The 21,983-nt window shown below is 40.5% G+C and overlaps 2 protein-coding genes across 2 annotated transcripts; both read right to left on the bottom strand.

The window, feature by feature from the left end:
* Window positions 1–1,009: 1,009 nt before the first annotated feature.
* Window positions 1,010–12,908, bottom strand: LOC113127198 (uncharacterized). Its single transcript, XM_026301573.1, has 10 exons — window positions 12,764–12,908; window positions 11,118–11,263; window positions 9,810–9,891; window positions 9,452–9,587; window positions 8,907–9,109; window positions 8,608–8,744; window positions 8,320–8,461; window positions 7,908–8,189; window positions 2,526–7,737; window positions 1,010–2,272 (listed from the first exon to the last, which is right to left on the bottom strand). The coding sequence occupies exons 1-10, from the start codon at window positions 12,887–12,889 to the stop codon at window positions 2,262–2,264; spliced, it is 6,477 nt and encodes a 2,158-aa protein (XP_026157358.1). The 5' UTR covers window positions 12,890–12,908; the 3' UTR covers window positions 1,010–2,261.
* Window positions 12,909–13,585: 677 nt separating this feature from the next.
* On the bottom strand, window positions 13,586–21,296 carry cbsa (cystathionine beta-synthase a). Its single transcript, XM_026301574.1, has 15 exons — window positions 21,148–21,296; window positions 18,531–18,833; window positions 18,129–18,235; window positions 17,751–17,885; window positions 17,585–17,664; window positions 17,080–17,284; window positions 16,800–16,891; window positions 16,533–16,658; window positions 16,361–16,445; window positions 16,167–16,272; window positions 15,676–15,753; window positions 15,451–15,585; window positions 15,216–15,324; window positions 14,836–14,920; window positions 13,586–14,346 (listed from the first exon to the last, which is right to left on the bottom strand). The coding sequence occupies exons 2-15, from the start codon at window positions 18,824–18,826 to the stop codon at window positions 14,216–14,218; spliced, it is 1,770 nt and encodes a 589-aa protein (XP_026157359.1). The 5' UTR covers window positions 18,827–18,833; window positions 21,148–21,296; the 3' UTR covers window positions 13,586–14,215.
* Between the last annotated feature and the right edge of the window lie 687 nt (window positions 21,297–21,983).

Here is a 21,983-nt window from a genome sequence, read left to right as displayed (position 1 = left end):
CTTATGTTCAATTACCGAGAAATGTCCATGTTTCAGGGAGAGTTTGAGCCTGAGGGTAGCTGGTGGAAATCCAGGTCTTCTGAGTGCAGCTGTGGGTTTGGCTCCTTCTCAAATCAGAACATGGGCGTTAAAATTCAATCATTTGGATAAAAACATAAGAATGGGATTTAATAAAGATTGTCAAGTAAATACGTACATTTAAACTGCTGAAGTTCAACGTTGCAGCAGGTGTATTTCTGATTTCTAATCTTCATTTTCTGCACAGTGAAGGTCAAACACCCATGTGAAATAGGAAAAAGCAAATACTGCAGTAACACTCAGAATTTAGACTTTTGGTTTGGTCATGTTCAATTAAACATAATACCAAGTGAATACATTGGTATAAGGATGCTGAGGTTAGAGCTGCCAGGAAGGAGGCCTAGAGGAAGACCAAAGAGGAGGTTCTTGGATGTAGTGAAGGAGGACATGAGGATAGTTGGTGTGGGTGAGGAGGATACAGAGGATAGGGTTAAATGGAGGCAGATGATTCGCTGTGGTGACCCCTGAAGGGAGCGGCCCAAAGGAAAAGAAGACTCAGAATTTAGACTTTTAAGGTGATTTTCAAAGGGGCTGCAAAAATGGAAAGGTTTTTTTTTTTTTCTTTTAAACAGCATCTTAATTTGTACACTAGTTAGAAAGGTGGAACCTTTATTGCTACATTATGAACACTAAGTAATTTATTGCCACACTTTTGTTTTTAATTGCTTCATATGCTTGTAAACTAACAGCAGGAAGAAGACACAAGCCAAACAGTGGCAAAGATGTCAATTTATCTTTTGAGTCCTGGATCGCCCAATTAAACATAACTCAATACTGTCTCCTCCTCTGCAGCCCAACATCCAGCACAAGCATCTGTCGCCAGCACACTGACCCATTTAACTTCCAGCATTTGAAATAAATTAACCATTCCTCTTTGAAAACATGCACTTCTTGTGCATATTGGACAACACTGTAAGGTCAATGGAAGAGATGCCATTTGAAATTTTATTTTTTCTTCAGGAACAAAATATAAACCCAGTTCCAACACCCCTTATATATAATAAGCCACTTCAAATATTTACAAAAGATAGAAAATAAAACAAATAAATATAACCTGCTGCTGCTCATTAAAGACTGTTGTGGCCCCCTGGTAATACTTAAAATTATGGTAATTTAGGACTGCCAGAGAACATTCACAGAGAAACCACAAAGTTTCAATAGTCTTGACAGTAAACTAAGTCTATGTTTAAGTGAGAAAAAATAAGCCAGAATATGAGGTGCTCCACTAATGGCGAATGATAGAACATTTTCCAGCAACAGAATCCAGCTAAATATTAGTGGGATACTGGCACATATTGTGCTTGCTGTTTTTCATAAAGGAACTACAGCTTGATGATCGGATGTGAGTGTGTGCAATAGGATATGCAGTGTGGCAGCTGTGTATGTAGAAATCTGACTGGTTTGACATTGGTGCACACCGACCCCTAGTGGTTACCTAATAGAGCCAAACAGGGAATTCTGCTTGAAAAATAAAACTGATATTTAAACAAGAATTAAACTTCATACGTAAAACCCTCCCAAAAAAGACCAATACAGCAATGAGCAATCTTTCAGACTTAAGTCTACGTGCGTTGTAATCTTAAGATGTTAAATAAGTTTTACATGACTCTTTTACTGTACTATCATCATCTTATTGAGAGATTAAGCAGAAAGAAAACTGATAAACTATATGAGAAGAGTGCAAAAAGCAATTAATGAAATTGTATGGCTTACTGATGTGAAAAAAGTTATCCCAGTAATAGCAGGTGCAGCCTTGTCCTTTAGCAATTGTTTTTTCACAGCTTTCAAGAGACCAGTCTTTAAGTCATAAAGCTTCATCTCCATACCAGGTGAAGCAGCTGGAAACAGCATGGTGATTCCAGAGCAGGCACTTCAGTACTAGCTGTTCTGCCAACAGTCTGACTGGGATTCAGGTCAGTAGTCTTTTTTTTTTTTTTTTTTTAAATTGGCTATTTAATGTGTTCCAGCCACACCTGGGCCTTGCACTACAGGCACATACTGCAGCAAAAGCCAGGTAGCACTTTCAGTTTTCAGCCTAGGCTTCCAGTAAGTCCTGATGTGCGAGTCTTTGCCCAAAGCAATGAACAAGTCATTGAGAGAGCAATTATCTGGTGTAGAACAATCCAACGAGGGTCTCCATGCTGGTCCCCATCAGTCCACTACACACGGCAGGCAAAAGACATTCAACTATTTCCTGAAAAACAGAAAAGCTTTAACTTCTGTGCTTGATCGACATAAGACAATTTGCTTATTCATTTATTGATAATACACTTGAGAACTACTACCGGTAGAGAACTACTAATACTACTATGGTTGTTGTAGTCTTAATGTTGCTAAGAAGTTCTTTCAAGTCATATATAGTTTTTAGTCATCCCAAATTTTAAGGGAGGCCAAGTTAACCTCACAGGACTGGTTTTCTTTTCAAGAAGAAAAGGCTTTAGACTTACCCTCATCTTCAGAGTCAAACCCAAAGAGGTTTGCACACTTCTGTAGCTGGAGATGACCCTGCAGCTCCTCAGCACTGCTGAAAGTAGCAAAACAGTTGGCACACCGCTGCCTCTGCACAGCGGCAGTAACACCGGACTTCTCAGGGGGTGAACTTCTCTGACACACCTGGAATAATGACATTTCCTTTCTCCGCTTTGGCATGGTGATATACTTCTCATCAAGGTATGCTGTAGGTGGCAGACGAACATATGGCCTCTTGCTGTACTTGTCAAGAGTATCCTTACATACTCCAGATTTTACATCCTCACTTGTTGCTTGTCCGTTTGTTATTACAGAGTAGCCAGGGCTGCTAACTGTAGGCTGCAGCACTCCACCAGAACTTATTCCCTCTTTGCCAAAAGAGTTCTCCCCTGCCTCAGTCTTGAATTCAGGGAGAGGCTGGACTTCAGTTTTTGACTTTACAAGCATCTGAGATGTTGAAGGACTGTTTTGATCTGTGCATTTTTTCTTTTTGTCACTTTCTTTGCGAATATCTTTACACTTATTTGCTCCATTGGTGTTAGATTTCTTTGATTTTTTCTCTGTTGTCTTTTCATATAAGGTGTAAGCAGACAAGGAGGGAGTGATACTGTCAGATGTTGCATCCGAGGCCTCTTTCTGTTCTTGTCCCACGTCATCAAATGTGCTTTTAACTTGCTGAACTTCAAGTTTTGACTGAGAAATGTTGCCCTGTTTCCCCTTGGCTGTGCTCTTGTCCACGTTTTTATTTCCTTCTCTGTGCTTCTTTTTGTCTGAAGAAGCCATTTGAGTATTCTTTTCTTTCTTTACTTCTTTTTTCCTGATGTGAGCTTTCTTCAGCATTGTCTCTCCTGAGGTGGTGGGTGGTGCAGCTGACTCATTTAAATTGTTAGCTGTAACAGCAGGCATACGAGGGTGTTTCTGCGTAGAGTCTGTGTTTTCAGCCTTCGTTTTTTCCTCTGCTGCTACAAAACTGTCCACGGCTGCTGCTGCTTTGGTGTCAACATGTGGGACAACAGATTTTGACTTGGCAAGTTTTTTGGAGACAGGCTGTAGTTCTTTCAAAGCACAGTTTTTCTTCACAGCCTTTGTCTTAGGTTTGCTACTACTAACTGTGTGTTTCTTTGACTTGCTGGAGTCTGAAGACGCACTCTGACTGCTGTTTTCTTTAGGAGCTGAGGCTTTCTTTGCTTTAAACAGTTTCTTCATTCTGTCAGGAGATAACTTCTGAGCTGTGTCTGCAGAGGTGGTAGTAGCCAAGTGATTTAAACTGCTAGTTGTCACTAAAGATGTAGACGTATTTTGTGAAACACCATTTTGATGAGCGTTGTTTGACTTTGATTCACTCACTGATGTTTCTGGGACCTGTTTACTTGTTTCTTCTTTTAACTCGTCACTCAGCTTCGAGGTTTCTGCTAACTTTGGACAATTTGCTAAGTGAGTAGGGCTCTTCTGATCCTTCTGCAGAACAGTTTCATTATTTTGACCAGAAGTAGTGTTTTCATCATACACAGCTTCCTTTGATTTAGGTGGACGCCCTCTTCTTTTAGGGCCTTTTGTGTTTATTTTGACCTGCTTTCTCTCAAACTTATGCCTCACCTTGCTATTGTATTTTAACAATGACGATGAGATGACTTTAAGAGTTTTGGGAGCTGCCAGGTTTGCATTTGTTACTTTTCTCAGTGTTGGCCTTAATCGCAGATTAGGAACACGCTGTGTAGAGGTGTCTTTGTTGGAAAGATTTTTTAAGACATTTGACTCCTTGGTCCCATTTCTCTCTTTCAACAGAGATGCTCTGACAGTGAAGAGAGCAGCAGACTTAACATGTTTTCTTGATGAGGAGTTAAGTGTAGCTTGTCCTCTTAATTTACGAGCAGCCTTTACTCTCACAGTAGTCCTGTTTACAGCAGCGGTAGACGCAGCATCTTTTGTCTTAGGATCTTCTTGTTTATCCCCAGTCTGCATGTTATCATCTCTTCGTATGTTTGTGTTCTTATCTGGTTTGGTGGGTTTGGAAGCATAGTGCTCTCTTTCATGAAGGTTAAGTGCCCAGAGACAAATAAATAGCTCAGAGCAACCAGGTAGGCAGCACACTGCCTGCAGTGGACTGTGCCTTCTGGCATGACGTCTCATTTCCATTCCTGTTTTGAACCTGGCAGTGCAGCCCTGATGAAGGCAAGGATGCCGGGGAGTAAGTCTGTGCCTTTCAACATGGTGCAGAAAATGTTCAAAACTCCACAGAACCCTCATGCAAATACTACATTTACTGTTTCCAACACGGAACGCCAGTTCTAAAGGTTTGACCTCACCATAGTGATTCTCCAAAGCATGGTACAGCAGTGCGACACGGTTTTTTGACAGATCTGTAAACCAAGCACATCCATCCACAGGACAGCAAACTTGTTCTTGTTTCTCAGCATCTTTCCCACTTTGTTGTGAGGCTGTCCTCAAGACCTGCCGAGATTCCGTCTCCATTTTATCTTCAAAAGAATAACCAAATGCTTTCTTGTGAGCTGAAGATGCAGAGGAGTCCATCTCTATGTCTTGGTTTTCTGGATTCTCAGATCCAGTACTTGTTCTTTCTAGAGAAATTTCCTGTTGCAAAGGTGGCTGCTTGGCTTCCAAGTCTTTTTTCATTCTATCAAGTTCTTTCTTTTTGCCAATATGCCCATTTACCTTATGAATAGGCGTTTCACTATTAAAGTGCTTAAATGTATTTTGCTTCTTATCTTCATCCACAGGCTTGTCATCAGATCTCAACTTTCTGGATTCAAATAGGCCTGGACCTGGGAGACTTTCTAATTGAGGAAAGACAGCAGATTTCTTTGGCCTCCCAGTAGTACGACTAGAAGATACATTTGTGCTCTGCACTTTAGCAGAGGTTTTAGGTGTAGCAATCTCTTCAGTGTCAGAGACTGCATTTTCTTGGGCATTGTTACCCGCTGACATTTTGCTCTTCTTCAGCTTCTCTATATGATCAGACAGGTGCATCATGGCTAAGAGGTCATCTTTGAACGTAGTTCCACAGAACGTGCACTCATCTTTACGATAATGGAACATTGCATGCGCTACAACACGACTTCCCTTAAAGACCTTGTTGCAGAAGGTACAACAGTACTCCAACTTTGATTCCTCTGATTCTGGTGCTGTTTCGATAGACTCGTCATCTAGTGTTTCTGCTGCAATATCCTGAGTTACCTCTTTTCCTTTCTTCCCTTGCACATCATCAACTGCGGAGGCCTCCTGTTTTGATACAAACCATAAGGAGGTAGTCCGTGTTCTGTGAGGTACTTTATGTGTTCTTCCAACTATTGGCTCTTTGGAGGCACTGTTTTCTGGAGCTTGTTTGTTATTCTCTGTATCTTGAGCAAGTGTTTCAGGTGTGAGTTCAGCAACCATCTCTGTTACTAATGTCAGAGAAGATATGTTATTTTTACAGTCTTGGTCTGTGGGTGTGAAAGTAGCCTGAGTTTCTGATATTCCACTTAGAGTGACTCCGTTTCCTCCAGGGCTTGCATCATTGTCAACAATCCTGTTGACTGTGGAGAGCACAGCTGGACTGACCGTTTTTGCTTGAGATATATGATGTTTTCCTCTTTCAGCCTGAGATGAGAATGACCTCTGTTCTTGTTTTCTATGAACATCTTTGGATTGTGACTGCATAGAATCAGCAGCTCCTTTGTTTGCACTGATGGCTGGATTAGAAACTGGAGGAAATTCATCAGCAACTTCAACTTGATTGCTGTCTGCGGTTGAAGTCTGTGAAAACTCAGGTGAAACTGGAGGATTTGAGACTAGACCTGGACACTGTCTCTCTTTAGGTGCTCCTTTTGGTGTTTCTGAGGCAATAGTGACTTTTACTTCAACAGCCGGATCTTTGCAGTGCTCTCTTGCTGTAGCTGAAGTTTGAGCTTGAGGGGCCTTATATAACAGCACTTCTGTCTGTGACATCATGGTAGCTTTCACTTCAGCAGCAGACTTTTCAGAGAGCTCTCTTTCCAAGCATGTCTTTTGTGAGGCTGCTTTTGTAGTTTGAGGTTGAAGGACTTTTTCTGAAACTGTAGGTTCTGTAACTTCAGGTGCTATTGATGTCAGCGAGGCAATTCTGCCTTTCATTACCTGCTCTCTTGGAAGCTCTTGAGGAGGACTACCCTGCACAGAAGACCGTGTGATTGTTGATACTGAGCCTTGCATATTTGAAGCAACACCTTTTCCTTTCTGTCGCCGAGCATAACAGTGCAACTGAAGAACAAACATGGTCATATCCCGTGCTCTGAGAATAACCTCTTTGCGATGTACAGTCTTCATAGGTTGGGATGTGGCAGGAAGCTTCACTGTAGGTTTGTAAAGAAGTACTTGAGGGAACCCACGCTGCCTGTTGCACGTGTCCTCTGTAAAAGTACCCATCAGTTCATTGTCTGGTAGGGACAGTTCAAGAATTACCTGTGGAGGAGTAGATGGGTTAAGACAGTCCAAAGAAAGTTCTCTCTGGTGCTTGTGGTCATTTTCCCTTGGCTTTAAGTGAGAGTTCACTGAAGGTTTCGGTTTTGAATTGTTCTTGATCGGACCAGTTTCAGGCCTCTTTACAACAGAGGACCGGTGGTGCTTTTGATGTTTCAACCCATGCTTTCTGATCTTTAGAGGAAGATTATTCTCTTCTAGAGTTCCTGAGTCTTCCAAAAGCCATTTGGGTCTTCTAATCCTCCTTTTTGGTGGGTTTTTCTCTGAAAGTCGTGTAGTACGTCTGTTCTCTCCATATGCCATGGTTATATTGTCCTGGATTCTGTCTAACTGCCAAAATGAGCGTCTCAATGGTTTAGATGATGCTTCCTTCAGAGGTCGTGATCCTTGGTTGCCTTTCTTCTTTGGAGCGTGATCAGAATTCAGCCGTGTTTTGCCTGGGCTCACCTTCAGTCTTTTGGAAGCAGTGTCAGCATCCTCCTTCTCTCTGTCCTCTTTATGGTGCCGCTTCTTTGAGACTGCCTGAAGTTCCCCTTTACTTCCTTTCTGACATACCGATGCGCTGGATCGCAAAGCAGGCTTTTTGGTGCAATAGTTAGGAATCCATTTGTCCTCCATGATTTCTTCCAGGACAGCACTAACCACCTTCTCACTCATCAGCTTCAAACAATTGGTCCGCAAAGCAATGAGGTTCCAAAACTCTGGGTCAAAATACAGATCCTTCTTCAAGATCTGTGGACAGAGAAAAGGAAATATCTAGGCACTACAATAAAGAAAATGCCAAGCAGTATCATGTAGCAACCAAGTGATGCCATGTATCAATTCTGTAATGCTCATTTGAACTGATTGAGAATCCTAAACTGTGTCTTTTCTCAGCAAAGATCTGTTAAAAATGTGTTTACCTGTAGTGTTTCAAAGCGAACATGATTTCCAATGGGGATGTCCTCTACATGGTACTCCTGATCAGGATGCATGTAGAGAAGGTACACCATCTTGTAAGCCTCAACAGTGCGTTCCAGAAAAAAAACAAGAAGAGCACATGCCCGGCAAATCTCCAGGTCACTGGGCAGCATGCCAGCAATGGTTTTGTAGATGAGGGACTTGGTGACAACATCACAGGTAAGGCAAGACTCCAGTGCACTAGCACAAAGCTCCACACAGAACTGGATACCATCTTCACCCAGCTGGTGAGATACAAACAAAGGAATTCTTAAATACTGAATTCAATATGTAGAAAAATCATAATGTCTTAATGTATCTAAATGTAATATATCATTCATCATTTTTTAAAATACACTGTAGTTTGTGAATCACCTCTTGCAGTATGACTCGGATGAATGGGAAGATTGAGTTGACATTGGTGGCAAACAGCAGCAACTGTTGACTCTCCTCAAGTAGAGCTTGCTTGGATGTATTCAATTGACTATGAAGTTTACTCCAAATTACGACAAGATCACTGGAATGAACAAAGACAATAATTGTTCTAATTATGTTTAACGTGGATCCTATGACATCCTATGGCACAGGAATCATTTTAACATCAGCGGATGCCTGATTAAACTAAACTCTAATTACATTAACTTCAACCTTAAGTTTACTTACCACAAATAGTACATGTCTCCTCTGCGGAGCTGCTGGGAGAGGAAGGCTCTACTGAGGGCTAAGAGCAGATCATCTTTTTCTTCACTCTCCAAACTACAGATGATGTGAACTGCATCTTTACCATTAAGGTCAGCCACCTAAGAAAAGCAGACAACACTGGAAAAAATCAGGTCAGCCCAAAAAGTTCTCGCACATTAAATTTTGGTAAATACATGTGTAACCAAGGGACAGGTACAACAGAACGAAGTGAACATTCTTCATTTCACGGTAAGACATGCTAGCTGTCCTCCAACACCCACCTCTTTATGTAGGCGGTCATGCTGTGAAGTTTTGTAAAGCCACGTGAGGTAGACCTGGAGAAAAAACAAGTATTGTCCTGCTGTGGGATGTTGAGCACAACACTTAGCCAGGGCCATAGCCTCATTGACCCGTTCACAGCATAAAAGGTAGCGCACTCGCAGCTCAAAGAACACTGGCAACTCAGAGCTGATGCATCCATCCACTAAGAGAGACCAAGCCAGGAGAAAAAGACAGTTTTAGTTCACATTGATATTGCTAATGCTTTTGAGACTAGCAGGAATTACAGAGAGTAAATGTTGAGAACAAACTATTTTCAGCTGAGACATTCAAGTAAACTGTAGACAACATTAAAAATAAATGATGAGACAAGGAGGTATTCACCCACCAAATAGGGCAAGCAGCTCTCTTACATTTGAATGTAGCCGACATGTTTCAGGATTCACAAAGTGCAAGATAAAAACATGCTAAGGTGCATTCAAAGCGTCATTACGACCTTTAAGCATTTACTGATGGGTTTACTACAAATGCCAACTATCTAACCTACCTTCATTCTGAGGTAAATTGGAGTCACTGAGAATAGACTGTAAGATCAAGCTGGCCCATGGCCCACCGCCCCGAATCGAACGCTCCACCTGAAGTAAGTAAACATTCTGATGCCTCGCGAGGGCCGAACAACATTCCTGGAATAGAGAAAAGGTACAAAAAAAAAAAAAAAAAAGTCACTTATAATGCTAATATTTTTAAGAAACAGCTCCACCATTCTGTCGCTGAAATGACCTGAACAGTTTTGACCTGTATACTGTTTTAAGGCAAAGCTCATGATTCACTATAAAATAAGTCTTATGTTTCTAATCTAAACATAACCGCAAAATCTAGAACAAATATCTGCATTCCTTTCTCACCTGGAATGTGACAGAGAAGTGTTTCAGTGGCTCCTCATGAAATTCTTTCTGATCAAAGAACAGCAGCAACTCAAAAACACTCCTGTGGGGGAGATCAAAAAATTACCCACAAATTCACATTTTAGCCCTACTCAAATTCAGATATTTGTGAGTACATAAAGATGCTGATTGTGGTAAAGAAAAGCACAGGAGTGCAGTTAATTGGGAAACAGGGATTCCCAATTAACAGGGTAGTATGGAGAATGGAGGGTTTATGGATGCAGCAATATTATCAGGGGTTTTCCTGGCTCACAAATGTGCTTGTGTGAGCCAGCAGTCACAATCAAATTTTAGTTTCATAAGAACTACCACCAGTAGCCTAGATTACATGAGAGAGTAGTAGACAATAGTTTTACTGCTTAAACACTTAAACACATTATGCTTATTGATTTCTGAAATGTGTACATAAAATGAATGTTCATCAGTCTCAGTGTCAAAACATGATTTATGCCTGCTTTCTCGGAAGTCAATATTTCAAGGGCAGTTTCATAGAGCAATAATGACTTTATTCAGCTATTCACAATTGAACCAGGGTGAAACATGGACAGTGAAACAAGATTGAGACTGTTAAGCAAGTATTTAAAACTCCACCATGCAAAATGTGTTTTTTCCCTATATTTTTATACCCTAAAAATGTAATTAACAGGATCACATTACTCCCTTGAGTCTGAGTTTCAAACATACAGAGGCAAACAAAATTTATGACACCACAAATATGAAAGCCAATCAAGGTTCACCATGGTCTCAAAGCAGCCAAAACTAACCTTTGAGCAACCAGAACCAGGACCTAGAGTTTTATCTGCTGAGGGCAAATATGCAGTATGCAACTTATAGATATAAACCAGACCCTGAAGCTTCTTTCTACGACTTTTAAGCATTTATGGCTTAGGGCCATGGCTCTGCTAGTAGCACACTATGGTACTTACACTCACTCCAAATTCAGCTAATTCTGTTTAGTTACAAGTTCCATGATCAAGTCTGGTGCTGCAAGTTTATATTAGTCTGAACACTATGTGCTGTTTCCACTTATCTATGTGGAGTGGCTTCATCTACAACGGCAACTACGTATGCTGCCATACTCCCTAGAAAACACTAAGCAAACAAGTAGATAAATAGATAAACTCCGGAAATAATTTTAAGTCACAGCACCTGTGTCATTTCCTTCAGTTCATTTGTCATTGCTTTAATTTTAAAGCATTAAATGAAATCTGTGGTAATTACCTGCATCGACTGGAAAAAAAACCTCTTTTGGAAGCTATATGTACTTACAAGGCCAGAGTACTCAGTGTGTGGAGCACATGGTCACAGTCTGAAGTGAAGGAGGTGGAGGCTCGGGTGAAGTAGGAAAGAGCGATCTCAAGAATCCTGAGCTGAGGCAGTGGTACCTGCCAGCGAGAGGCATACTCCTCCACCAACTGCACAGACACAAGGCAAAAACAAGGACAATTAACATTATCATCTAGCATCTTTGCATCAGTAACATTATGGGATGTTCTGACTGCAGTTATAAGTACACTGGTGATGCAACAGGTACAGTGATCAGGTTGCTAGCATTTATGCAATATTATGATACAAACCAGTTAAGTACACACCAACTACTTGACCAACAGAAAAACAATCAGAAACTATTTTGTCATTTAATTTCCCACTTATCTCTGTTCTGTATCATGCTAAATTTTTTATTATCAGTGTATTGAACCGATGGTCAGACAAAGTGAGATATTTTTACACTCAGACACGTTTGCTGATATATCATGCACTAAAAAATTAACAGAATAATAATAATGATTACCTTGTTATGTGATTAGTTGTATGAAGGTACAGCCAACATTTTGAATGTCAGGGGGCACAGAGTTCTTTTAGATGACCTATCAAATCTTTATCATACAATAAATGCCTTTAAATTCTGCTCCTACACATAACAATGGTGCACCACTGGAATCCTGTACCTCTCAACCGTGTTATTTTCATTCCAACCACTTTAACCAGCCTCTACCGAATTAAACTGCTGCATGTTAAGAAGCATCACATATAAGGCTTTGCAGCATATCAAATTCAAAACGCTGTTGTATGAACTCACATGTTTTTATTCCGAGTTACATCTTGACATGACAACAGTCTGGTGATAAGTTTGTTAATATATATATTATATATAGAATAATATACCATACTACATTAATTTCCACTGTTTGTAAATAAACCCAAGTAATGCATCCTGTGTGCTATTTAAATACAGTTTCTCATGTAATATAACATGACTAACTAGATTTATTCAACGTTAGAGAATTATAGGACCTTCATGGTGTGAGGACAGCAGAAATTATGCTGTTATCCATTACTCCAAGAGCAGATCTACAGTTAATTACCTGTCCTTAAACGTTCCTGTAGGACTTAATGCAGGTTATTAAGCTTAATTTGGAAGTGTGACATAGCATGCTATTACTCGTTAGACACATCCTTGCTAATTAAATGGTTGGGGACAGTCCTGTCTGTCTGCGAAAAGTTGCAAAAGAGTGCAACTTCAGTTTTTCGTTTGGTAAACATTCAGCCTGCTAGCTAAACTAACTTGAAGGCAAATTCTGAGCTAGCTGGGCAGTTGGCTCAAGCGGTTAGCCCAGTTAGCATCCCAGTTGTGCATAAAACGCTCATTGTCAACATATAACTTAGCTATATACTCTCATGAAACCTTCACCACGCTCCCTTGGCTTTAACACTGGGTTATCAGACACAATGTTCAGAAGAGGTTACGGTAACATATTTGTTTTTAAAGCAACTACGACTCGTTAGCTAAATGCTAACAAGCCTAGCCGCTAATGCTAGCCGTGCAACGAGCAGTTCTGGGGGAGGGGAGTCGGCTAACACACACTCCTACCTCCGACAACAAGCCGCCACCAGCTTCACACACAGCTCCTTACCTTACAAAAGTCCGAGCAGAACAGTTCACTACCACTTCGCAGCGCATCACTTGAGTAGCAGCTTAACAAACTCTCTAATTGTTTTGCTAGCCCCTCTAACTCGCACAAACTGCCCTCCTCCGCCATACTGCCCGTCTAGCCTCGCTCGTAGCACCGACCACACAACACATACATCGGCGCTGATTGGACACGGCGAACGTAAAAGGGTTCGCTTCTTTACTACACCGAAGTGCAGGGAAAGAGCGCCAGTGAAGGCGGAGTCTGTGCACCGGCTTTATGTCAAATGTCTCTATCTTTGCCCCACGACGGTGTGAAGAGGTGATCATAACAAGCGCCACAAACCACATGGCAGACACAAACACAGCGCGTTAATGGCTTAATAACTGCGTTCACGCACCATTGTACAGATTGGAAAAATCATAAATGAAGTTACTACAGAGTGAATAAGTATATATGAACTAACTTTTGCTCATATTTATATAATTTTACAATCTGATATACAACTATAAAATCAAGGATTTATGTCAGGTTTGAGAGTAAAGCATGTAGAGTTCTCTATAATGATGTTTGACCCCTTAAAACCTTGTGATCACTTATGTGTGGGTGAGATTTATGGGCAACCACACAGTAATTTTTTCTGATTATTAGATTTTTTATAATTTTAGAAGGAGAAATCAATGGAAAAATAGAAGAAAAAAAGTGAAACTGGAGAGAAAAAAATAAATATCACACATAAATAGCACTCTAGGCAGTTTTAGTGTAAAACCTAACCATTCAGTATTGACCTGATGATTGTCGCTTAAATGAACAAGGTGACAGTAATAGGTTCTTTAGACTTTAATTAATCATACACATTCATTAAAAGACAAAATATACAACATAAGATTCAAGACAAACTGTTACAGTGTAGGTACAGCACTGAAGCAGGTGAGGGAAATAAAACTACATAAATGTTTTATGTTTGATTAAACTCCACATGCTTCTTTGTATAAACACATGCAAAAATAAAAAGCAGCACTCAACATTGGAAAGATTATATTTGTATAATGTACAGCAACTGTCCATGTCTGAATCTGATCTTAATGCTATTCTGTCACTGACATTAAAAAAAAAAAAAAAAAAACACGCACACACACACACACACACTTCAATATTCAAGTCTTAAAACAAAATTACAACCTTATAAAAGACTGCTTTGAGGAGTTTAATCAGATAAGAAATAATCAAAAGCATCATATACAAAAATAACCCCAGCACCACATGACACAGCGGCATTATACCTTAAGACTGAAATTCAAATATTTAAAAAAAAAAATTATATTTTCAAGTAGGAAAAGTGAGCTAATCTCAATTAAAAACAAAATCTTTTGTTTGCCACCACAGAACTTTTCATTGTTTTTGTTGTGTCAGTAAAAGAAATGTACATGTGTACCATGTGTTGCAGTCTGCTATTTAGAATTCATCATTGGATTCTGACAGAGATCGCTCTCTCTTCTCCCTCGCTGTGACAAAGTTGAGCAGGTCAACAGCTGTCACCACCCCGAAAACCATCTGCCTTAAATTGGAAGAGCCGTCTGTCAAGTCTAGTGGAGGATTAGAGGGAAAGGAGAGAGATTATTAATCCCAAATGAGAAGTCTATGCAACTGGTCTTTAAATGTTTGATCAAATCCTAAAAAAGTCTGAATAGTCTTTCTTAGCTTGTATTCTGTATAAAGTACATTATTTTTTATGGTCAATATGTGTCATAAACAGAAGGTATGAATGATTTATCCAAGAGTTGAAAATTACCATTTTTAGATTTTTTCTTGGTTTAATCTCATAGATCATCATAAAGATTTTCACACTAATTAAAACATTTACAATGACATTTCTTTTATACTACCAGTGGGGGGCGCCAAAAATCTGAACTTTACACAAGTTTGATACAGCCTTGACATGGGTTTAACAAGTTTGACACAGACGAAGAAATGGGATGGGAGCCCAGGCAAACTTGAAACATATAAACCAACAAAGTATGCATGTTGCATGCATATTTCTACAGGCATGTTTTTAAAAATGATGCTGTGCTTACACTGGATCTGTTCATGCACCAACAGGGCAAAGTGGTCTGTCTCCAGAATGCGGGATAACTTTCCTAAGTTATCAGTCAGACGGATCTGAGGATGAAAAGATTTGTTCAGAGGAAAAGAAGGATAAGAAATGGATCTATCTAGCTAATTGTGTTTATGAGAACATAACAGTGGAAAGCAGGGGTCAGGGTTACATGAACTCACTAATGACAAGATTTTTAAGCTCATAGTCATAAAACAGTTGGCTCCTGAGTACATATTTTTAAAATACATACTGTCAAACTGGTTTGCTGAGCTAAACATAAGTAAAAATTATGTTGACACATTCTCACATTTGCATGAATATAGAATTTAAGCAGAGATGCTTAAGTTAGTGTCTGACCTGTTTGAACTGCTTGTAGAGCACTTTGCTGACTGGGTCTGACAGCCTGATCTTCCCTGCCAGAATGCAAGACAACATGTTCCCCAAAGTCACCATGCCCAGGATTAACCTGTACACAAGTCCATGTTTAAGTTAAAGTCCTGTAAGGAGCTGAGCCATAATGCAATGCAAAGCAAGTCAAACACATAATCATTCATATTCAGTTTACCAGTTAATTCCATAACATCACCCTCACCCAGCCTCATCCACTACAGGTGCCTGGTCAAAACCCTTTTCTTTGAGGATTTTAATGGTGTTCTGACAACTGACAGTCGGCAGGACGGTGAGGGGGGCTGACAGGTTCAAACTCTGCAGCTTCAGGTTCCACCACCTGGTGGAAAGAGACAAATGAGAGGGTTTTTATACGACCATAGACAGAGGAGGTTTGCACAAAAATAATCTACCCTCTCATCGCACATACCATGGTTTCTTTACCATGATGTCCTCCTCCCTCAGGAAGCCCTTCTGGACCATCCACTTGTCACTCAGGAACTTCGACCTTGACAGTGAGAAATGAAGATTTGTTTTTGCATTTACACAACAGAGAGAGACCAAATCAAATATTTGACTTGGTCTAAAGGTCCAGATAACCGAAAGCGACTTTCAACATGTATTATCTGTATTCTGGAGCTTTTTACTCAGCAGTCAGGCCAAACATCATAGTCAGCAGTCTGGATCTTCAAAGGGGGAGTTAAACTACACAGGGCCAGAGCTTTTAAAACTTATTTATACACCCGTTCTACCAATTATTTTTTTATTTTTTATAATTTGTCAGAACCCTTTCTCTGCAAGCATTTTGTAAAGCAATAAACAAGGGATTTCTTGGTGCTGCTTTGAAAATGTCTGAATAAATAAATACTAAATAAAACCCCATGTGAACCTGAACTCTTGTTTTAATGGACACCTTCTCACATGTAATTGCGGATGGAGTCGGGCAGGATGACCACACAGCGCTGGCCCTCCTTCAGCTCTTTGGCCGCATGCATGGCTGCTGCCATGGCCGTCCCAGAACTTCCTCCTGTTGAAGCAAAGACCAAAAAGTCACTTCACTTTCACTCACACACAGTAAAATAGTCCCACGTCATTATTTCACCTGGAGCACCTACCACACAGCAGGCCTTCGTCTCTGATCAGCATACGACCCATGCTGAAAGATTCCTCATCATTTGATTTGTACCAGGAATCAATAACCTGGAAAAATAAAAGAAAACACGTGGCATCAACTGGGTATCAGTTAGGAACACATGCGTAGTAAAGTCACAAAAAACTGGAACTCACTGATCTGTCAAGGACGGTGGGGATGAAGTCGTAGCCGATGCCTTCCACCTCATACTGGGTCTTATCAGTTTTGTTAAGCTCCTCAGGCTCAGCCAGGATGGAGCCTTCTGGATCAACACCAACAATCTGCACAAAACACACACCTCTCATAAACAACAAGGACACTGCAGAGAATAATTCCACTTCACTCATGAATGCAGTATGAAAAGAAACAGATTCACTGCATGAATTTAAAAAACAGTGACCTCTGGTTGGAAATTGACTTACTTTAATGTTGGGGCATTTTTCTTTCAGTTTGCGGGCGATACCTGTGATGGTTCCCCCTGTGCCTGCTCCTGCAACCAGCATGTCCAGTTTCCCTGTTAGGAGGGGACAAGCAGAGTCAAAGGTATGATGGGAAATTTTGGCTTGCTTTATTAGTAAAATCTAAACACTAAATTTATATTCCTGCAATAAACGTGTGAGACAAATCCTTTCTGGTAATCAAAGCTAATGTCAAAGGTCATTTTATGTTTATAAGAGTGGTCTGGGTTACAGATCTTTGTACCGTTGCACTGCTCTAAGATCTCTTCAGCTGTGGTGTCATAGTGAGCCAGGGGATTGCTCGGGTTGCGGTACTGGTCCAGGATATGCGAGTTCGGTATCTCATTCTTGAGGCGCCAGGCGACGCCCACATGAGATTCTGGCGAATCAAAACGAGCACTGGTGGGTGTGCGGACAATCTCTGCTCCAAGAGCCCTTAAGACATCTACCTGTATAGACAAAACAAATAATAAATAAATAAGAAACTATTTTATATTATATATTTAAAAATTCCTATTAAAATATACTGCACGTCCACTGTTGTGCATCTTGCTGCAAACTCTTGAGATTCTGTCAGGTAAACTATTGCACAGACTAACATTAAATTATAGGTGCATTTTGCTATACATGTAAAACATGAAGGTTTCAACAAAGGTCAGTTTAGAATTAGTTTTCCACACATGAACACAATGCACAAGGCCGCAGGTGTGGCCCTGGGACAGAGCATCTTGATATGGCAGAGAGCCCACCTTCTCCATGCTCATTTTCTCAGGCATGACTATGATGCAGCGGTAACCTTTCACAGCTGCAGCCAGGGCCAATCCAATACCTAAAAGCAAATAAACACATATGAGCAGGTTTTACAATAGTGCTACGGAATTCATGAGCACTGACAGTGAGCATGCAGTTGATTACCAGTGTTTCCAGAGGTGGGCTCTATAATGGTGTCTCCAGGCTTGAGGAGCCCAGTTCTCTCAGCATCCTCCACCATCCGCAGACTGATTCGGTCCTTGACGCTGCCGCCAGCATTAAAGAACTCGCACTTGGCCACTAAAAAACAGATTTGTTACATTAAAGACATTTTAGGAAGTGATGCTTCAGAAAACTGAAATGATACAAACAACCCTGAAATGCGATTGCTTGTTCTATTTATAATTAAGTCAGAATGAGACACATTTTTCCACTAAAATGCATCAACGCTCCACTCGTATGTTTGCAGGGTGTCAGTGAGTCAAATGTAACAACAGTCACACCTTTGGTCTTATCTATGAATATCTCTGTTTGATGACTCACATATTTCACATTTGAGTCCAAAGACTTTGGGGATCTTGTTGATGCGTACCAAGGGAGTGTCACCGATCCTGTAAAGGACATTTGGAAGAATGGCAGGAACAGCCACCCTGGAACAACAAAGTGGCAGAACGTGTTTCAGTAGAAACAACAACAAAGATTCTCTCCATATGTAACAGTGTTACTACAAGTGTTACATAATGACTCATGTTACTGAAATACTCCTTACACCTGTGACAAGTATTTCTGTCCAGCAGTTTGCTTTAACTGCTTTTCACTGGTTAAAAAAGTAACTGACAGTAACTACAATAATAAACTTTAGTTTTCTTTGGTCGGCAAAACTTCTCACTGCAAACCCATCTGCTTCATGTGTAGAAGTAGTGGAATAATGAACATCAGACTGACCGTGGGACCTGTGTATGAGGAGAGTCGGCTTGTGAGGCAGTCAGGCTCCATGTGCAGCTGCTGGGAAGGTCAGGGCGGATCCATTTCCGATCAGGAGAAGTGTTTTTTGTGTTGATCCGAACTATTCTATTGGCCTCATTGGTGCCCTCCACTGCAGGCAGCTTATCAACCCCTTTCAGTGGGCACGAACCCTCCTGAAGTTCGGATTCTCCATTGGTGTGGCTGAGCATCTTTGGAGTGTGAGGGCACATGGGTCCCTTGACTGTGTTCTCTTTGGATGAAGGAACTGACGGCATTGCTTACCTAGAGAATACAGAGTTAATATGTAAATATCTGTGATGTGTTTGTTCATGTCAGGAATGCCAATAGTTGCAACATCACCATAGTGATGACAATCAGTCTAGTTTATCCACAAGCTTTGGCAGCACACTAATGCTACTTTGTCCCCACCCTTTAACCGTACACATGGCCATTACTTAGCACTGTCAGTTTCATGATGATCAAACAGCTTCGTCATTCTGCTGCTATCACAGCTACAGAAAACATAACTGAAATAAGGAGAACACACTGAGGGCCACATTAGGCATAGGGTAATATTGCATCATACAATGCCTACAGGAAACAGACCAAGGGCCTTAAAAAAAAAAAAAGACAGTAAATAGTGCATTTCAGGAAAACTGCAAAAACAGAATTACAATTTGAGTCATGAATCCAGAACTAAGAGGAGAAGTTACACATATGTAAATAAATGTTGAACTCAATTGTTCTATTGAATTTAGAAGAATTGGCAACTGAGTCAGCACCACATTTAATTACATGATGAAACATCTGCTGAGCCAATAATCATTGCTAGGAGTCTACCTACAGACAATATTAGGTAAGAGACGATTTCACTCAATTTCACAAGCAACAAATCAAGAAAATCTGGTGCCTCCCAGTCCTGTAGCTTGTTAACACATCCATTAGATTTCTCAATACCCCAGCTTAAAACGTAGCTCATGAACCTTGACTAATGCACAATGCACACACTGGGCCCCTGCTCTGACTGGGCCCCCCTTTTAACTTGACAACGTGTTCAGTGGGAACCAACACCATTTTCTTAAGCAAATATCACTGCATTGAAGAGAAACCTGCCCTGAGAAAAGCTGCTTTGGAGGAAGAAAACACCCTCAACAACTCAAAACAAGTACAACTTTATTTCCTGCCCTATCTTCAGTAGACAACAGTTTTTCACTTTTCAGTGGTAACCTACAATTGCAATCTCAGATCACTGGTAGCTGGTAATCCAATCCTGACCACATCAAACTCTTGCTATCCGATCTCTGCCACCAACACCACTCACCACTCACACTGCTAATTAAAGTCACAGTGGTTTCAACTGCTGTGGTAAATGTGGGAAAGAGTAGTTAGCATACGGTGGCCTTGTAGATGTCAAGATAGTAATGTGAGCTGCACACATTGCACCCAGCCCAAAATGTCTGGCTGAAAAAAAAAAAACCTGCAAGAAGATTTACCAAGGAGAAAGTTCACTTTTTGTTAGGCCAAGAATCAAATCCTCAAATACCTGCCAGGTTGCAGAACTACAGCCCAAAAATCACCTGATCTGAACCTGGCAACCTGAACCTGTTCATGGGTCAAACCAAATGCATTCACCAAACCAGTTTTAATAATTACTGCACAGGAGGCTACTTTAGTCTCAGCTTTACTGATCTCAAACAGTATCAAGTAACAACAGACTATAGATACCCACTCAGCCACAACAAATGGTGTTCCAAATGTGAACAGCAGGAATGCTGGCTACAACAACACAATGTAAACCTGCACCTGAAAATCCACCATCACATGGTCCGGGAACTTATCTTACATGCAAGTTATGTTGACTATGTGACTACAGTGCATACTAAACATTAAAAATAGCTGAAACACTCCAAATCAATCATTCTGACTAGATTAAACAGCTCCAAGTGAATATGTCACAATTTGCTCCTTTTTTCAAATGCTACTTTATGCTACATTTTCTAATGTTCTAGCGACTGATGAAAATTTGTGACAATGACCAATCATAATGCAGCGCTAGGGAAAATAACCCTTAAAAATGCCAAGTCACTGGTTAGAGATTTCCAAATTGGAATAGATTTGGATTCGTCTTCCAGGCCAATAAACTAAAAATGTTTGGATTCTGGATCTTCAGCCAAACTAAAAAAAATCGTCTAATATGTCTAATATGAAGCCAAAATAATAATCAAGAAATAAAATGCTAAATCACACCTGACATAACTGCATATAGCGCATTAACAGCTGCAGGTAATTAACTGGGAAACTATTGGATATTTAAATTAGAAAATAAATAAATACACACGCGATTCAGCCCTGATTGACTGAATAATGAAACAAAGCGACTGATTTTATAATAAGCAGCACAGGTGCTAGATGAGCTAAACAAAATGATCTGGAAAAGAGGCCACTAAAAAAAAATAAAAATCCCAATTACGCAGTTGGTGTTGCATCAGAACCATGACTATGGAGCTTTCAGGAACCAAAACCTGAAAATCCCTAATTAAAGCCAGTTTCACGTATTTTCCCCTTACGGCTCCTCTGGTTGTGTAGTCTCACTTACCTGATGTTTAAAGTGTGGCAGAAAACCTGTAGAAATGCACGGAGGACTCAAACGCACAATTTATTTTAGTGCCAACTTCCGACAAAGACGGTGCTCGTACTGACGACGCGCCTGATCAACCCGACAGGACGGGGGTAAAGTTTTAGAACGCGCTGCTATTGGCTGCGGCGGGGGCGTCGTTTGATGTGCTCCGCCAATCAGAGCTGAGATTTCTCGGCAATGGTTTTGGAAACTGCTGCGTTCACGTTGTCCACACCATGTGTTTACCTTTCATGAACATCGTGTGAAATTATCGGTTACAAAAACTACCACTAGTAAAAACACTCCATTGTTTAGTTTAGCAACATATGCCAGGGGGCAATCCTAGTTCTTTCATTTGTTTACTAAATATTTCTGTAACACACCTTTGTGTGTCCTTGGAAACCGCCATATTTACGGTTGAGGGCGCCCTGTAATGTTTTCATTGTTTGCTTATCTGACTTAATAAATTCTGAATTTTGATGTCAAAATGACTGAAATTAATTAGTAAACTTCTATTGACTAAACTTAGTTAAAATTTCCACAACTTTGGCTACGTAACAGGTTAATTATAAGCAAACAAATTAGTCAAGCAAACTCTTCTGTCAGTGCTGTGTACAATAACGAAAGTGGGCATATGGGAAAGACCCACAAGACTGGCTGATTCAGCTTCATGGAAAATTGCATCAGTCACAGCTACAGATTGAACTGACGATATACATCTATTGTGAGTTACATTAAGATTCCCTCAGTTAAACCTCAGTTAACAGCAATAAACAGCTGAAGCTGGCCCAAAAGGGAGCTTTATGTTCGGTTAC

The sequence above is a fragment of the Mastacembelus armatus genome, chromosome 2 (genome assembly GCF_900324485.2).
Source record: "Mastacembelus armatus chromosome 2, fMasArm1.2, whole genome shotgun sequence".
NCBI classification, from domain to species: Eukaryota; Metazoa; Chordata; class Actinopteri; order Synbranchiformes; family Mastacembelidae; genus Mastacembelus; species Mastacembelus armatus.
Note: the sequence above shows the minus strand (reverse complement) of the source record. Positions and strands in the feature narration are given on the sequence as shown.